At 36.5% G+C, this 18002-nt stretch overlaps 1 protein-coding gene across 1 annotated transcript; it reads left to right on the plus strand.

Annotated features, from left to right (window-relative positions):
- Positions 1-263: 263 nt before the first annotated feature.
- Positions 264-1827, plus strand: ino80c (INO80 complex subunit C). Its single transcript, XM_084088742.1, has 5 exons — positions 264-585; positions 694-792; positions 869-980; positions 1157-1224; positions 1336-1827. The coding sequence occupies exons 1-5, from the start codon at positions 370-372 to the stop codon at positions 1465-1467; spliced, it is 627 nt and encodes a 208-aa protein (XP_083944868.1). The 5' UTR covers positions 264-369; the 3' UTR covers positions 1468-1827.
- The last annotated feature ends 16175 nt before the right edge of the window (positions 1828-18002 follow it).

Consider the following 18002-nt stretch of genomic DNA (forward strand, 5'->3'; position numbering starts at 1 on the left):
ACTTATGACTGGTTTTATGATCCAGGGTCACATATTACAAATATTTTACAGAGATGTTTGGCTCAGTCACTCTAGAATTCTGCTGTGAACAAAAATAAATAAATAAATAAATAAACAAATAAATAAATAAGCTGAAATATGAATATAATAATCAATAATGTTTTATATTTGTTCTACAAAAATATTATATTGCAACCCTTAACACAAGCGGAACCATCGGGCGCAATCCATTGTAGCAACGGAATACAAATATAACGCACGCTGTCACGGTCTCATCATCTTTTCCGGGTGAATAGGATGTTGTGATATAGCTGTAGGCTAACGAGTTTTTACAAAATTCCAGGTTATGTTCGTTGCTTAAAACTACAAATGTCTGCGTTTTCTGAACCGGGAATAGCAAAAGTAAGGGATTTGAATCCAGCGACGCTCTCGACGAGTAAAGCACAGACAGCGGCGGCGTTAGTTGCTCAAGCCCGGAGCAAGAAGCGAGCCGTCAGTCCCGCGATCCACACAATACCGCAGCCAAATAATAACATCAGCAAAAAGAAAAAAACACAACCTCCATCGTCAACTACTCAAACTCAGGTAAAGAAAAAACACTAGACTTCGACATGACGGGACTAACGTTACTGTTTACACGTCATGTTTAATTTAATAATGAAACATTTCTCGGTGGTGTTGCATTTGTCTCAGGTTGCTCCAGTGGAGGGGACTTCTGAAGGAAAACCAGCAGCAGCTGTTGATATAGAGACTGCTACAAAGTGTCTGCCTTTTAAAAACCCTAACTTTGTGGTAAGAGTCTTCTCACAAAAAGTCCCAGATGTACTTGGATACATTTCAATACATTCATAAGTCTTTCCTCCACTAGCACTCAGGTATTGGTGGAGCAGCAGCAGGGAAGAAGAACAGGACTTGGAAAAATCTGAAGCAGATTTTAGCAGCAGAGAAAGCGCTGCCCTGGAAAATATCTGATCCTAACTGTGAGTCTGACTTACAAAAGTAATCAAACTCAGATTAATTCTGTCAAAATAAGAGTTTAAACATCTGATCAGAATAATAATTGCCAGATTGAGTGTTTACATCTCAGGTCAGAGTCTCAGTGAATGTGTTGATTTACTTTGACAATATTTAAATCTTTTATTTGTTTTTCTCTAAGACTGCAGCATAGATGCACCTCCTTCTATGAAACCTGCTAAAAAGTACTCGGACATCTCAGGTCTACTGGTGAGTTTGTTGTAAAATGATGTTGGTTAATAATGCAGAAACATTGCTAATGTAATTGACTGGATGTACCCTCTAATCTCACCTAATGATTTTTACATATCTGTGTCCCAGGCAAACTACACTGATCCTCAGACTAAACTGCGCTTCGCATCAACGGAGGAGTTTTCCTACATCCGTCAGTTGCCCACAGATGTGGTGACCGGATACCTGACTCTCCGTAAAGCCACCTGCATTGTTCCATGAGAGAGAACCCCAAAATAAAGAGGGTTGACTCTCTTTTCCAGGCATAGACTTTCATTGGATTATTTAGAATGAACTCCTTTTATTATTATTTTTCTTCACACAATAATTGTCTATATTTGTACCTGTATTGTGAACCAAATATGAAACAATGCAAATGCTCATTGTAACTCCTTAATCTTAAGATCTTAAATGGATCCAAATACTGGTGTGAACTATAACCAGTAACCCAGTGTGAATTAGATTATAAATAGAGACAGCGCTATAGAAAAGGAACTATTTCTGTTGTCAACCTCATGAAACCCCTTATTAGAACTGTTCACAATGAGGTCAATGAATAAAGTATTTAATTTAATAATCATATTGATATTGTTTTGCCTGGTAATTGGTCTCCTAAAGCTGTTTTTTCCATATCAAAAGATGCTGTATGGCATTTGGCTTTCATAAGTTACATTTAGTCATTTAGAAAACGCCTTTATCCAAAGAGACTTACAAATGAGTAAGTGACTGACAACGCAAGAAGTGCTCAAAATACAAAGTTTTAGACGTTGCTTAGAGTAGCATAAACCAGACAAGGGAGGGATTCAAGGAAAAGGAAATTTTTTTTTTTTTTTTTTTTTATGAGGTCAAGTGCTCATGGAAGAGATGAGTTTTCAGCTGTCTTTTGAATGTTGTCAGGGTGAGGTCGGGGAGATCTGATTCCACCAGCATGGAACCGTGAATGAGAATGTTCTGGAGAGATTTTGTGGCTCTCTGTGAGAGTACCACAAGCCGTCACTCATTTACCGATCGTAGGCTTCTGGTAGGGATGTAGACTCGTAGGAGGGAGCTGAGCCTGTGGTAGATCTGTAAGCAAGCGTCAATTCCTTGAACTTGATGCGAGCATCGAGTGGTGGCCAGTGCAGAGAGATGAAGAGAGGAGTGACGTGAGCCATTTTGGGCTCGTTGAAGACGACGAGCTGCAGCGTTCTGAATCATTTGTAGAGGTTTAATTGCACATGATGGAAGTCCAGCCAGAAGAGCATTGCAGTAATCAAGCCAAGAAATGACCAGGGCCTGGATGAGACATTGTGTTGCATGCTTGTTAAGAAAGACCTGATCTTCCTGGTGTTGTGCAGTGCAAACTGGCATGATCGAGCAGTCTTTGCAATGTGGTCTTTGAAGGTCAGATGGTCATCAAATGTTACTCCCAAGATTTCGAATGACAACGAATGATTTTGTTTGTTCATAAGTGAATCCTTAATGAAGAACAAAATGTAACATTTCAGATCATCTTTCTGTACTATGATGTATATGACGATGCCTTTCTGATGTCACAACTCTACTGTATAGAGTAAAAAAACCTGCTGTAAAATTATTTCATTTTAATAGAGAAAAAAGGAAGATCTTCACCTCAGATCTTTCATATCAAGACAGATTCAACAACATTGTACTGAAGATCAGGACTTAGTCTCACAACCTGCGAGTCCCAGTTTTCCTTCCTCTGTGAAGGTCCATGTCCATCCAAATCACTACAGTATGTCAATTCGGGGTAATTTTAAGAACAGATAACATTGGAAAATTTTTCCCAGCAGGCCCCAGCGAGGATCGAACTCGCGACCCCTGGTTTACAAGACCAGTGCTCTAACCACTGAGCTATGGAGCCTCACAAGATGCCTGTCAATCACGAGAGTGTTTGTGCTTTGAGTTAGCATGACAAAGACACACCTCAAGGAATTGGCAGGCAGCCTAAGATATCTTAACTGATGCTTCAGAGAAAAGACAAGATCAAACTTAACTAAACTTAACAAACAACAGACTGGTCACATTCTTGTAGCCCAACTGACTTATGTAGGCCTACTTTGTTTGAAAAAAGTTTATTTACACAGAGACTGTTCTGAAAGGGAATCAGCTGTGGAGGTATATGTGAAGACACATGACCAAATCAAGACTTTCTGGTTCTATAGAGATACCATTAAACTGAATCACACAGTAATACAGTCAGAATCAAAGACCTCAGAGTGCAGAAGAATCATATCAAGGCAGATTTAGAACCATGATTCCTTATTCGTCTTGTCCTTGTTTTTTTTTGTCAGTTTGAAAAAAAAAAAAAAATTTACTGAGAAAGGAATACATTGTTATAAAATAAACCTATTATTTTGAGACTTTAATAAAACAAAATGTAGCTGATCTTAATTCTGTATTTGTATTTCAGTACAAATCAGTTAGACATAAATAATCATAACTGAAGTACACATTTGTCATCCTAGAAAAACTATTAATTTCTCACATCGCTGGCAGGCACGTGCCTCTGACTAGATATGTGCCCTTTTTGCAAGATTTTTTAGTTTATATTTTAGTTTTTGTTAATTATTTGTTACTGTGAATTCGATTCACATAGGCCTACTTCTTATTCACAAACTCTTTTTTACCTACAGACAGTAGAGAAGCATGCGATTTCGGATGCAGCCTTTCTGCTTAATTACGACATGCCGCCAACCTACTGGCGGTTTTACTTTCATATAGTATCAATATATTTTCCGCAACATTTCAATTTTCTATATTCAAAATGTTATATTTAGAACATTAATCTCATAACATTATTTAGGCTATTGTAATTGCAGTGTAATTTTGATAAATGATAAGATGGATTTTGTTGATTCTGATTTAATTTCATTAGTTTTACAGCCCTATAGTGTAGCCTATAGTGTTAAATAGTGTAGTTAACGAAAAGGTGATCAACAATATGTAACTTTACTTTTTATAAATAATAATAAGAGGGGTGCCCTTTTTTCACTTGAGTATCTGCTGCCCCCGAAATTGTCCGTTTATCTTTTCCTCAATGTCTTTTATTGTCGGATAGAGCTGAGATCTGTCTGTTCATCTCCTCAAGCTTCTCCTTCATCATCTGACTCTTCTGTTCTTCCTCCTTCCTCAGTGCAGTGATTGTTGCTTCTTTTTCATCTTGAAGAATCTGATGAAACTTCTTAAACTCCTCTTTAATCTGCTGCTGTGAGCTCAGACTGAGTAAAAATACACAGCTGCATTTCCATATAATATATTAAATATACTTTTTGTCTGTTCTGTGTTGAAATTGTTGAGTATTTGACTCCTTGATGTGCTAGACTGTTTTATCACAATGTCCTTTCATTTGTGTGTGTGTGTAGCTTCTCCTGTAAGCACTTCAGTGTTGTTTTGTGTATAAGTGTAAATCTGTGAGAGTACAGTTTCTGGGAGAACAGGTGATACATTAAAAAACATTCAAAGAAAGAGAGTAATAATAAATAATTTTCACGTAAATAAAAAATATATATATATATATTTTTTTTAAAAGGCCTATATGTATAATTAATCAGATTAAATCCTAGTTCTTGTGGATGTTGATGGTTAACTTTATTGTGAATTTATGTTACGTATCATCACCTTTTGTAATTGTATGTGAACCAAAAATGAAATAATGCAAAGTCCTGATGCTGATACATTTTATTTGCTGCCATCTACCAGTATTATGAGGTATTACAATGAGACACTGTGGAAAATAAACCAACAAACCTGGAAATTCGTCTTTTAAATAAGAGATCCTCCTCAACTTTTAAAAAGACACTCCTAGAAGAAAAGGTTCTACATAGAACCTTAAAATGGTATAATTTTATGGATTTATAGTTTACTTTTTAATTTTAATTTTAATTAAATGCTTTGAATTAAACAGCTTGTAAACATACATTTAACCTAAATAACCTGTTGAACATGAAAGTATTATGAAATGATTTAAGACATTTCTCCTTATAGCCTTTTTGGCATAATTTGACATAAAAAAACATGAAGACAGCACTTTTAGTTATAAGTGTAGATCTTAAACTGATCCAAATACTTGTGTGAACAATAACAAGTTGCACAGTGTGTGTATGTTGTATGTATGTGTGTATGTTGTATGTATTAAACAGTATCTAATGCAAATTAGATGATCTGAGAAGCAGAAAAAGATTTTACACCCTCTAGAGAAAGGAAATAATTTATTTGATTGAGTTAATTAATAATTTATTTCTCTTGAAACCCCTCATTGGAAAAGCTCACAACATTGCAGATAAATAAAGTCTCAGATTAGTATTAATCTTGGCCTGCCTGGTATTTGGCCTATAGGTATAACTTTTTTCCATGCCAAAAAGATCCTGTATTGAGGACCTGGTCTCACGACCTGAGGCGGTTTTCCTCCCTCTGTGAAGGTCCATGTCCATCCAACACTGCATGAAAAGGGAAGAAGCTGGTAACATCTGACCATGGCAAACTTCCATGTAATTTCAGGTTTGCCGGATGTATGTGGAAAAAAACCTGAGCTAAGTTACACAGAACAGAAAATATCCAGAAATACCCAGATACTTAGCGTACACAGACATATACAGGAATCCGTGAAATTTCATAGACATTCACAGCTGAAACACTGATGGCTGTTAGGTGTGAAGACATTTATGTTAATGACCGGCAGTTAACAACAACAACAACAAAAAAACTACTGAACTCTAATATAGCTAGCTTTATAATTGTTTACAGAGCCATTAGAGAACATATGATTTTTAATTGGAAGGCATCCTCTCTCCCCAACTTCATTCTGCTTTCCATATTATTTCACAGAAAGTAAGCTAGTCCTAAACCTAGTCCTAAATGACTTACTGCTAATATCAAATGTTGTTTACATTTAAATGAGCCTCAAAAGTCTAAGTCAGTAGTTGACATTTGAAATCAACACAACTGTCCTTGCAGCCTTGAAGCTTGATTATACGTGCTACACGCTCTTCACAACTCTTCAGTTTACTAAGTTTCTTCAATTTGTCTAATTTTGGGAAGTTGTTGTTCGGTCATCAGCATGGAACAGCGTCGCTCAAGAAGAACCAGGGCTCGTCCCTCACACCTGAGGGGATTCTTGGTGGAGGGCGTCTCTTCCATTCAAGACCTTTCACAGCTGGCAGCTGTAGTCAAGTTGGATCACAATTACAGCTGCACCTCTGTGGAAGTTCAAAGACCCAGCGGTTTAGAAGAGCGCTACCTAGATAACACCGCTGTCCTTCCCGACATCCAGCCAGCAGCCTCAGTCTCTTCGGTGGACGTGTGTCAGCAGGAAGAGCCTGTCTCCATCCATGGCTTCAGTGTGCAGGGCTACCAGGACATTTACCACTCTGTGGTGGACCCCATGATGAAGACACACTCTGGTCGGCACCGTCCCTACAGCCTTGATCTGGGACTGAAGATCAAGCAGCGGCTGTGGGAAACCCTCAACTGCCCTTCACTGGTGGAGACAGAGCAGCCTGACGGACGTGTCCTGATCACCGAGAGCTTCTCCACACCCAGCAGAAGAAGCTTCGCTCCACGAATCCATGTGGACATCAGTGAAGAGCCCCTGCCTGAAAAACCCAGAAGAAAGAAGCCCAGACACTGAGTGATCAGTGTCACAAGGAGGCTGGAGTATCACACAGCGGGGCCTACGCATGTAAATATTGTAGGCTATATAGTTATAGAGTAAGTTTATATTTAAGTTTTTATTTTGATGAATACGTTTTTAGCACACTGCTATGAGATTGTTTGGATGCTTTTGCTGATTTTGTTATGTGGCTCCTCCTAAGTTGTTCTAAGTGGTTTTTATTGCATTGCTACATGGTTGTCACAATGTTTGGGGTGGTGTTGACGTGTTTGGCAAGGTTTTCTGAGAGCTTGTTAGCTTGTTGCTGTGCAGTTGCTGGACTTTCGGAGTGGTTTTTCATGCACTGATATGTGGTCGATAGGATGTTTTGAGTGATTGGTTGATCTGCGGTGGGCCTTTAACCTGTTAGGTTAGGGTAGGTTAGGGTCCCTCACACGGTTTGCAGCTTGACGTGCTGTGAGGGCTTGTGTGCATCAGTGATGCTGAGAGCTACACCACTGGTACTTCACAACTACTGGTAGGGTCACCCATAGTGGACAGGTCTCAGCTGAGGTGCCAGACGGAGACAAACCACCTTCTGGACAAGAGAGGATTGGCCTGATGTTCTTGGCAGAAGATCACAGTCTTGTGACAACGGCAACAACACCAGAATTACCTGTATGGAAGAAACTTTAAACTGATTACATGTGGAAGCCATCGATGGATCAACGGAAGCAACTGTTCCAACAGAATGAGGAAACACAGAATGGTTTGATATTGGTAAAGGTGTACGACAAGGCTGCATTCCTTCTTCAGCACGCTTGTAACAGCGTCCAGCCAATCAAATATTGAGGGCCGGTAAGTATATTTTATCTTATTGCTTTTTAAATGCTTCTATGTGTGTGGTAAACATTAAAAATCAATCACTTCTGAAATTGTTTCTAAATTTAGGGATACGATGACGTAAATTGATTGGAGCATTGAAAATGATGTAAATACAACAATTACTATTTACTGTATAACAGGTAAAGCAGTAATCTAAAATTCTTAAACCAGAGCTTAACAAAGCAGACTGTACTTTGTAACGTAATTATTAACTGATTATTATGAATAATCAAAACATGCATGTTAAACATTAAAACTAGTGCTATCAGTCATATATTGAATCACAAACAATCACATATTTTGGAAAAAGTCCTGAAATCTGATTTTATATTTATTTATTTTCCTGTCCAAATGCATTTAGTTTCTTCTTAATGAAAGAACACAGGATATGTAACAATGTTTTATTAACATTTTACACAAACAAAGCCTTACTAATACTAACATAAAAATAAAATGTACCGAAAAACTGAAATTATAAAACACTCAACTAAAACAAACACAGCGTGAAAAACAGCATCAGAAGCTCAAAACTATTACACTGTGTTGTCGGTCACCAGAGCGTCGTTTCAATATTATGTTTTTGCATAGGTGAGAAAATAATAAATAAATAAAAAGCTGTACTTTTTCTGAGTTTCATTTCTAATGTCTGATTGTATTTTAATATATCTCTATGCAATAAGACAAAAGGAATTATTATTAAAAATATATGAATTAAAAATATATATATACGAGAACTCGCGACCCCCACTACCACAGCATACACAAACAATAAACAAAAAAAGTTTTTTTAAATCCTTCACAACATTTCAATTTCAATTCAATGTTGTATCCACTTCCTATGGAAGCTTGTTTCCGCCACAGAATAAAAAATAAAAAAGGTAATTCCGCCTTTATATCACGCAATTCTGACTTTATAACTCGCACTGCAAGTTTATATCTCACAATTCTGACGAGATGAAAACTCGCAATTTTGAGATAAAAATTCACAATTATCTTTTAAAATGTTTTCTTACGTGGCGGAAACAAGCTTCCATAACTTCCACTATATTTACTGTAGGCTTACCTTTCAGTGGGATGGGTGCACTTGTTTTTCGGTGCACAAAAGCTTAATCTGTGGCCTGATGGTGGATACGGCTACTCACAGATCATCTTCAACATCAAGACGTGATCTGTATTTATTTTTCACGTATGTAACAGCGGAAAAAGTCTGCTCACACAAATATGTAGATCCAAATGGAAGCAGTACATCCATTGCTACACCGGATAACTCTCTGTATTCTTCTGCTACTGCGATCCAAAATTCAGGCAGTGTGGAACTGGAAAATAAAGTTTTTAATGTTCAATCACTGGACAGCTCCAGCAAAGCATCCTCCAGTTTTGTGGGGAGATTAGTCCTAGTTTCAGTGAATGGTTGCCGTATCCAGTCATTCAGTTCTGGTTGCGTCTCTTTTGGAAAATACTTATGGAATTGTTCCAAAAGGCCTGGAGATGACCAGTGATGTGTGTTTTCAGGTTGCCGAGACTCAGTCCACTCTCCTCCAGATGTTCATCCAGCTCAGGAAACATCTCCACATTGCTCAGCCCATCTTTGCAGCTTTTTCACAAATGCATTAATTTTCTCATCTTTCTCAATTTTCGCTTCGTGCTGCGAGCCCATCTCATTGCAAAGGGTGTTTACTGGACGTGATTTAATGTGATTTACAATTTTGATTGCACCTTTGAGAACACTGTTAAGCTCACTGTCAAGTGCTCTGCTAGGAAGAGACTCACGGTGAATGATGCAGTGCGTAAACTTAATATGAGGAGCCACTTCTAAAACCTTTGCCTTGAGTCCCTTGTTTTTACCATTGCACCTGCACCATCAGTACATACACCAACACAGTTATCCCATGAAAGTTGCATCTCTTTTAGTCTGGTGTCCAGCTTGTTGAAAATGTCACTGCCGGTACAAGTCCCCTCCAGCACTGAGCAGAAGAGCATTTCCTCAAGCAGTTTTCCATCAAATGTGTATCTGATGAATGCCAGCAACTGAGAAGAATTAGAAACATCAGCAGATTCGTCGACCTGTAACGCATATTTCTTTCCATTTAACCTATCAATCAATTGACTCTTAATGTCTTTTGTATATCATGAATACGACGAGCTATCGTGTCATTCGACAATGGGACAGTCATAAGCTCACTTGCAATTTTCTTGCCATGCATGGCCCAACTCATAGCCACAGCTGCGGGTTTAATCAAGTTTTCCCCGATCGTGCACTCTCAGAAAAAAAGGTACACGGTGGTACAAATAATGTTCCTCAAAGAACAGTTTTGTACCTTTTCAATAATAGTACCTTTAATGGTACAGGAAAGACCACTGATGATACTGTTTGGTACCTGTTAAGGTACAATTGAAATGAAGGTACATAATTGTTCTCACATCAAGGGTACAGTAATGGACCAAATTACTGTTTCATTCATGATTGGTTGCTGTGTTGAGTATTTTGCATAGCAACAAGACACTGATTGGTCGAAATCGCTTCAGCCACGGAAATTTCCGAACTGACAGCGGGAAGCAGCAGGCTAACATTACACACTGCAGCGCGGTCGAGATTATTTTATCAAACTTGAAGAAGACGAAATTTAAAGGTGAGTTCTGATAATTTATGTATATATTTAGTTCACAAGTCTAAAATATAAATGTTTCAGCCACTTAACGTTATTTTAGCGAGTTGCTTTGCTCCAAATGCTTTTTAGCCATTTGACTTGTAAGTTATAACGTTACACTTTTTATTTTTTTTAATGCAATTATTGACTATTATTAAGTCATCACGTGTACAATATATGGCGTTTGTTCTCCATTATCCACCATAACGTTAACTGTTAAATGTTAACTTTGCTATTAGGCGACATGAAACTGATTGCCCAAGGTTGCTGCAGCCGTTACTGCATTTTCAAATAGACCGGAGAGCGGGAACTTCGCGAAGCAGATTACGAGCACGGAGCACCACCACAAGCCATGGCTTCGCCCTCGTCAGAAGTACTTTAGTGGCTGGACTCGAATTATAAGACGAAGAGAAGAGGAAATTCAAAGGTGGGTTTTATGTTTATGTTTAACCAAATAAAATGTATAAAACGTTACAGCTACTCTACATGATAATAGCGAGTGTAACGTTAAATAGCTTAATTGTACGAATCCAGTCAGTGATAGCCGTCTGCATATGTTTTAAAGCAATTGAGTTTCTGTGTCGTAAGTTCACATTTAAAACATTGTTGTAAATGAATGCTCAACCAGAGGTGCCATGCTGGTGTAGCCTACTTTACATTAACGTTAAGTTAGTCCACAATACTGTATGCGGTTTTGGAACAACGTGATTGAGCGCCAACGAACAGTGCGCAGATAAAATAGTTGATCACTCGTTCTGTTTTTGAATTCGATTACCTGATTCTGTCCTAAGTCATATAAAGTTACATGTCATATACTCAGCTAATGTGTCTTTGATTTTTAGATCATGATGGGGTAAACTGCATGGTAAACTGTCAGTGCTGGTCATCTGAAAGTCTTCCTGCGTCCTCGGCTGTGAGGCAAGTATCAGTACAATGTGTTATTTGAGTTTCTTAATCTTATGATATTCTTTTTTCTGATGAGGTTGAATTTATATTTCTAAGACAAAATGTTTGCCATAATGACAGAGTGATGTCAATCTTGATAAAGCACAGTAACTGCACTTCAAATGAACTCTGAAAGATTTCTGTCACTTAACTGAAAGTATATTCACCTAAAACTCTGACACTCACAAAGTATGGTAACGTTAGCATACCGGTACCAAATGTCAATATGAAATGTAATGTGCAAAATGGCAATGTATTTCTGTATTTATATTTACATTTTCTATATGATATGTGCAACATCTGGAGCAAAAAAAATATTCAAAATCAATAATATAATAATTTGCATTATTACACTAGCTTTAACATAAAATTAAAACATACATTGAACATTTTTTAAGTTCAAAAATAAAAAATGAAATGTATTACAGAAATTAGATGTTTAAAATGTTCAAGCAAATATTATAGCAAAACTGTAATTTAGGTTATTTTTCCTAGTTGCTTTTACACTCAAAGTTAAGGCACTTGATGCAATGATCGTCTCGGAATCCTTTTTTTAAATCCAGATTGAATTTTGCCACGTTCATCGTGGGTATTTAATAAAAATGCAATCATAAGTGTCTTAACTGTGAGTGTAAATGCAATTAAGGAAAATAGCATTTAAATTAAATTAAATATCATTTTGCTACAATTTTACGTTGAACATGTTAAAGGGTTAGTTCACCCAAAAATGAAAATCATCAATTTTGACTTTCATCAATTACTCATCAATTACGAGCTTTCTGACCCCCCATAGACAGCTAAGCAACTACCACTTTGATGCTTTAAAAAGTTCCTAAAGTGATTGTAAAACTAATCCATATGAATTGAGTGTTTTAGTCTAAATTTTGTGCTTTATGATGAACAGGTTGAAATTAGGCTTTTATTCATCAATTCACATCAGATAATACGGTAAAAGGAAGCTCTAGCATGTTCCCTTGACATGCGAAAACAAATGAGGTTCATTCTCGTGTGTTGCGCAGCACGTTTGAGAAAGAGGTTTGTTCTCATGTGTCAAGCATGTTCGGTTGAGCTTCTGAAATCTGTTCATCATATAAAGCGATCATGTCTCTTCAGAAAATTTGAACTACGGTAAACTGCTAGATTTAAATGGATTGGTCTTACGATCTCTTTATGAACTTTTTGAAGCACAGGGCTCTACACTTACTTTTTGAACAAGGAGCACTGGTGCGCCTAAATAAAAAAATTTAGGAGCACAGACAAATATTTGGGGGCACAGTCATAAGTTTATCATTATAGTTTTATTATTAGAATTATTCAACAATTAAATTTACAATCCTCATTGTAAGGTTAAGAACATCAGACCAAAACTTTCAAACAAAAGATTTTCATTTAATTCTATTTTATCGTCATGTAGATTTCATTTATCATTGTATGTAGGCCCTATGTATGTTTCACATTTTATCTGAAATGAAGATCATGTCTGAGTCACTTGGCCAAGCTTTGTAGCCTGGTCGTCTTGACCTCTTTCCAGCAGACAGCCAATTTTCAGCAATTTTCAGATTTTGTAGGATCAAACAGTTCCAGGGAGGGTCCCTCTGTACTGATCCGAATTAGTAGGGCCCTATAAAATCCGTTTTATTTTTTCCCAAATTCCGTTTTAATTTTTGCAAATTCCGTTTTTTCCGTTTTAATTTTTGGGAATTCAGTTTTTTTTTTTTTTTTACCCTTTACTGTAATTTTATTCGTAAAAAGAGTGTTTTTAATGTCAATGATTAAAATGTACACAAATAAAATAGGAATGACCCTAAATTTATTGAGGTAACAAACAAAATTCTCATTTTAAGAGATGTTAAATGTGGTTTGGTTTGTTTAGTGAATGTATTAGGCTAACTAACATGAACCACGAGCAATACATTTGTTAGTGTATTTATTAATCTTTGTTAATCTTAGTTAACCCTAACCCTGTATTTTTAATGTTACTTCACACAGTGTATTAAGCTAACTAATGTTAACAAATACAACTTTTCATTTAAATAATGTAGGCTACTAAATGGTGAAATTAACATTAATAAAGATTAATAAATGCTGTAGAAGTGCAGTTTATTAATAGTTAATGTTAACTGATCTAGTTAACTAGAGTTTAATAAATGGAACCTTATTGTAAAGTGTTACCGATTTTGTTATACACCGAACCGATTCAGTGTTGGACAGATCAGTTGTTTAAACCATTCATTAAAGTGAATCGGTTCAAAGGAGTCATTAGTTCGCGAATCGGACGTATCATTAGCAGACTTGTACGCGTTGTGTGATTATCCCGGCAGTTTTAGGACATCGCACAAGATTTGTCAACACAGAAAACATTTCATCATTGGATAGGTTTTGTTTAGTTTATTGAAAGTGTTTTTTATGTTAGCTGAGTGGGCGGAACGCTTTTCAGAGAAGAAGGAAAGGTAAAAAATTTTTTTTTTGCACAATTCACACACAGCGGTAGCCTAATTCAGGAAAAAAAATATCCGAATGCTCCACGTGAAACCTCGTTCTTCCGATCTTTTACTATTGTGTCAATTCTCAATTGATTTAGATTAATAAGCGCGAGGGAGTGAGAGAGAGCGAGACAGTTTGAAGACGCGCGCGCGACCGGGCCTCTCTCTCTGCTCGTTCTTTCAGCAATATGCGATTTTCCTCAGACATACGTTTTTCTCCCACACAAAAACAGAATTTTATTCCAAATATGTAAAATTCCGCATTGACACTAGATTCCGCGTTAATTTGCCAATTCCGCGATTCCGTCCTCGATTCCGTGATCGCGGAAATTATAGGTCCCTAAAATAGTTTGTGTGTGGGCACTGTAGTTTTTTTTTTTATGAGGCTACAGACTAGCTACTGAAGATTTAGGCCTAAATAACTTATCTCCCGGTAATATAGTGTCCTACTCTGCCCCTCCTCATGATGATGTATTTGCAGCTGTTTCTATAGAAAAATGCTGTGTCACTCGCACGAGTGCGCCCAAATATTTTTTCACGTTCGCACGCCGAAATTTTTACTCGCATGTGCGAGTGAAATGGGCGCACTGTAGAGCCCTGAAGCATCAAAGTTTTAGTTGCATGGACTGTCAATGGGGGGACAGAAAGCTCTCAGATTTCATTAAAAAGATCTTCATTTGTGTTCCAAAGATGAATGAAAGTCTTACAGGTTTGGAACAACATGAGAGTGAATAATTAATGACAGAGTTTTTTTAATTTTGGGTGAATTATGCCTTTAAACATCTCTAATAATTTTTGTAATATGTTTAAATTACCGGTATATGTTAAAACAAGTGTTGGAGATGGCTAATTTAATTATATTATTGAATTTGAATTGTCACTTTGCCCCAAACATTGCACATATGGTATGGAAAATGTAAATTTAAATAAGAACATTGCCATTTTATATATTACATTGCCATTTTGCATATTAAATTTCAAAATGTCTTTTGATACCTGAATGCTACCATAATAAAGAGATCGTAAAATAATTTGAATTGAGCAGTTTAGTCCAAGTTTTTCTGTAGAGATACGATCATTTTATATGATGAACAGATTTAATTTAGGCTTTTATTCACATATAAATATACATCAATTCACACATCAGTTGCGGTAAACGGAAGTTCAATCATGTTTGCTAGACGTGCGAAAACCGATGATGTTCATTCTCGTGTGTTTTGCAGCACGTTTGAGCTTCCGCAAGAACCATTGAGGTTTGTTCTCGCTTGTCAAAGCAAGTGCGGTCGAGCTTCTGTTTGTTCAATGTTTAAATGTGAATAAAATCCTAAATTTAATCTGTTTATTATACTAAGCGGTAGTCTCTTCAGACATTTTTTACCAAACTTCTCAATTCAAATGGATTAGTTTAACATTTTACTTTTCTGGGTATTTTATATGAAGCTTTAAGTGAATCATTTAAAACTTTGTGGGAAATGTAAAAATGCAGAAAGTTTTTTTGTGTGTGAAAATTGTTTTCTTATCTGCATTTCAGTTATTCCAGAAAATGGACCGAATGCATGCTGTGGTTGATTTAAGGTGTTTCCAGGATTCCTTAAAGGTATAGTTCAGCAATTTTTTTTAATTCTGTCATTAATTATACACCCCCATGTCATTCCGAACCTGTAAAACCATTGTTTATCTTCGGAACACAAATGAAGATATTTTTGATGAAATCCAAGAGCTTTCTGTTCCTCCATTGGTAGCCTACGCAACTAAAACATTCAAGCCCCAGAAAGGTAGTAAAGACACCATTAAACTAATCCAAGTGACTCCAGTGGTTTAACCTCAATTTTATGAAGCGATGTAAGCTTTGTTTTGCCAAAAAAAAAAAAAGCATAATTTACCTCTATATTTACAAAATAATATTATCTAAAGCACATTCACAGAACAACACCCGGTCTTGAGTCAACACAATTCGCATGTGTCGTAGTGCTCCCCCTACTAAATAAAGTGTTAAATTGTGTTTTTTGCTAAAACAAAGCACCTGCATCGCTTCATAAAATTGGTTAAACCACTGGAGTCACATGGATTACTTCAATGATGTCTTTCCTATCGTTCTGGGCCTTGAATGTGTTAGTTGCATTGCTCCCAATGGAAGGACAGAAAGCTCTCAGAATTTCATTAAAATTATCTTCATTTGTGTTCCGAAGATGAACAAAGGTCTTACAGGTGTGAAATGACATGAGGGTGAGTAATTAACAAAATAATTTTCAGGTTGAGGTTTGAGGTTGTTTATTTGAGGTTGGCTAAGCTGAAATCCGTTATAGAAGCACATTACATGGATGCCAAACGAGATGTTGTAGGATGTGTAGTTCACCCAAAAAATGAAACAGTCAATGGGGCCCCATTGACTTCCATAGTATGAAAATAGTATGAAAAATATTCTATGGAAGTTAATGGGGCCCCATCAACTGTTTCATTTTTGATTCTCAAAATATCTTCTTTTTTGTTCAAGTAAACAGATTTGGAACAACTTGAGGGCGAGTAAATGACAGAATTTTCAGTTCTAAGTGAACTATCCCTTTAAGTCTAGAAGTCAAATTTGAGCTTGTCATTGGGAGTATAAATTTAATAAATTTACATGTGTCTTTACTAATATTGATTCTTCATTATGTTCAGGAAGAACCGGCTATCTCAACTCACTGTGCAGATCTTGGGAACGTCTTGACTGGACGTGTCTTCAGTGAGAGGAGAATCTTCAGCAGTGTAAAAATGGAGGGATCTGAAATTGCCGAGCAGTTCGGTTGGATGATGGTGTTTTAAAAAGTTAAATAAATGCAAGGGTATTGTGTGAAAAGTGGGGGAAAAAAAACAAGTCTAGCTTTGTTGTAGATGAGAAAATATATTTTATGTACTGTAACATTTTTGCATTTTAAATTCTTTCAAATCTTTTTAAAGAAGTGATATTCTGTTAATTTTGCTAAGTCTTTATTGTATTGTGAGGTCTTTGATGTATTTACACGAAGAAATACTTTACTGTAAGTTGGAATGAAAGTATTCAAATGTTCATATGAATTTGATATGTATTTACAGAAATTATTAAATTGATGCCTTTTGGATTCAGTTGTTGAATGTGCTTGTTATTCAATAGAAAAATAGCCTTTAATAGTTCTCGTAGGAACAAATTTGACACAGTTAAGGTACAAAGGGGCTTGTCACTGGGGCAGTACCTTAAAAGATCAAATTTGTACCTTTGATAAAAGGTACAATATTGTACCAACAAGTTTTTAAAAACAAAAGGTACATTTTGGTTGCCCATGGTACAAATCATGTCCTTTAAGGTACAAACTGGAATGGAACAAATTTGTTCCTCTATATTAAGGTACAATTTTGTACCAGTAAAAGGTACCGCCCCAGTGACAAGGGTTTGTACCTTCTTTGGTACAAAATTGTACCTTTTTTTCTGAGAGTGTGTGTGGCTTTTTGGACTATCAGGTATGCCACCTCATAAGATGCCTTCAGAGCATTAGCAGTAATTTGGGTTTGTTGTGCGAGTGTACGTTTTTGAATCTGTAATTCCTTCTCTTTTCTGCGAAAAAGGTCTATAGGTTTTTCAAGTAGGGTGTCTTGTCTCCAAATTTCTCTGCATTTTTTCTTTCACTTTATGAATTCCTCTTGATATTTCCGACGTTTCCTACATTGGTCAGAAGGGGTCTTGCTCTTGTGTTTAGTAGAGGTACACGGTTCAGGCGATTCAGGCAGACTGTCCACAATTTCCTCAACATTTTTAACCTTGCAAATTACAAATTATAAATTTTTTCAAATCAACTCGTGACCCCTTGAAATCATTCCGCGACCCCCGCAGTTTGAGAACCACTGCTTTAGAGAAGTGATTTCTCTGGCAGTCTCTCTACAAATAGTCATTAATGCCCCCCAAAAGTCAATGTGTGTTATGACATGTGTATCTTTTCCTGGGCAATAACAGTGGAACTGGTCAATGTTTAGTCAAAACTATAAAGAGTATTCATATATATATAATAAATAAACACTCATACACACACCCCACCCCGTTGCAAAGACCTTCCGGTTGGATTTTAGTTGGTCACACTTCTTGAGACATCAACATCATGCACAAGCAGGTAAGAATGATTATCTAAATTGTGTAAAAAATTATATATTTAATGTCAACTGAACTATATTTATACTGTATTTTTTCTCAAATGTTTC

The sequence above is a fragment of the Abramis brama genome, assembly GCF_963993115.1.
Source record: "Abramis brama genome assembly, chromosome: 17".
Classification (NCBI taxonomy): domain Eukaryota; kingdom Metazoa; phylum Chordata; class Actinopteri; order Cypriniformes; family Leuciscidae; genus Abramis; species Abramis brama.

Excerpts from the sequence above, each read along its gene's own strand:
- ino80c (XM_084088742.1), top strand. The coding sequence starts at position 370 with ATGTCTGCGTTTTCTGAACCGGGAATAGCAAAAGTAAGGGATTTGAAT. Across the intron at positions 793-868 it reads TTAAAAACCCTAACTTTGTG|CACTCAGGTATTGGTGGAGC; the intron begins GTAAGAGTCTTC and ends TTCCTCCACTAG. Across the intron at positions 1,225-1,335 it reads CGGACATCTCAGGTCTACTG|GCAAACTACACTGATCCTCA; the intron begins GTGAGTTTGTTG and ends TCTGTGTCCCAG.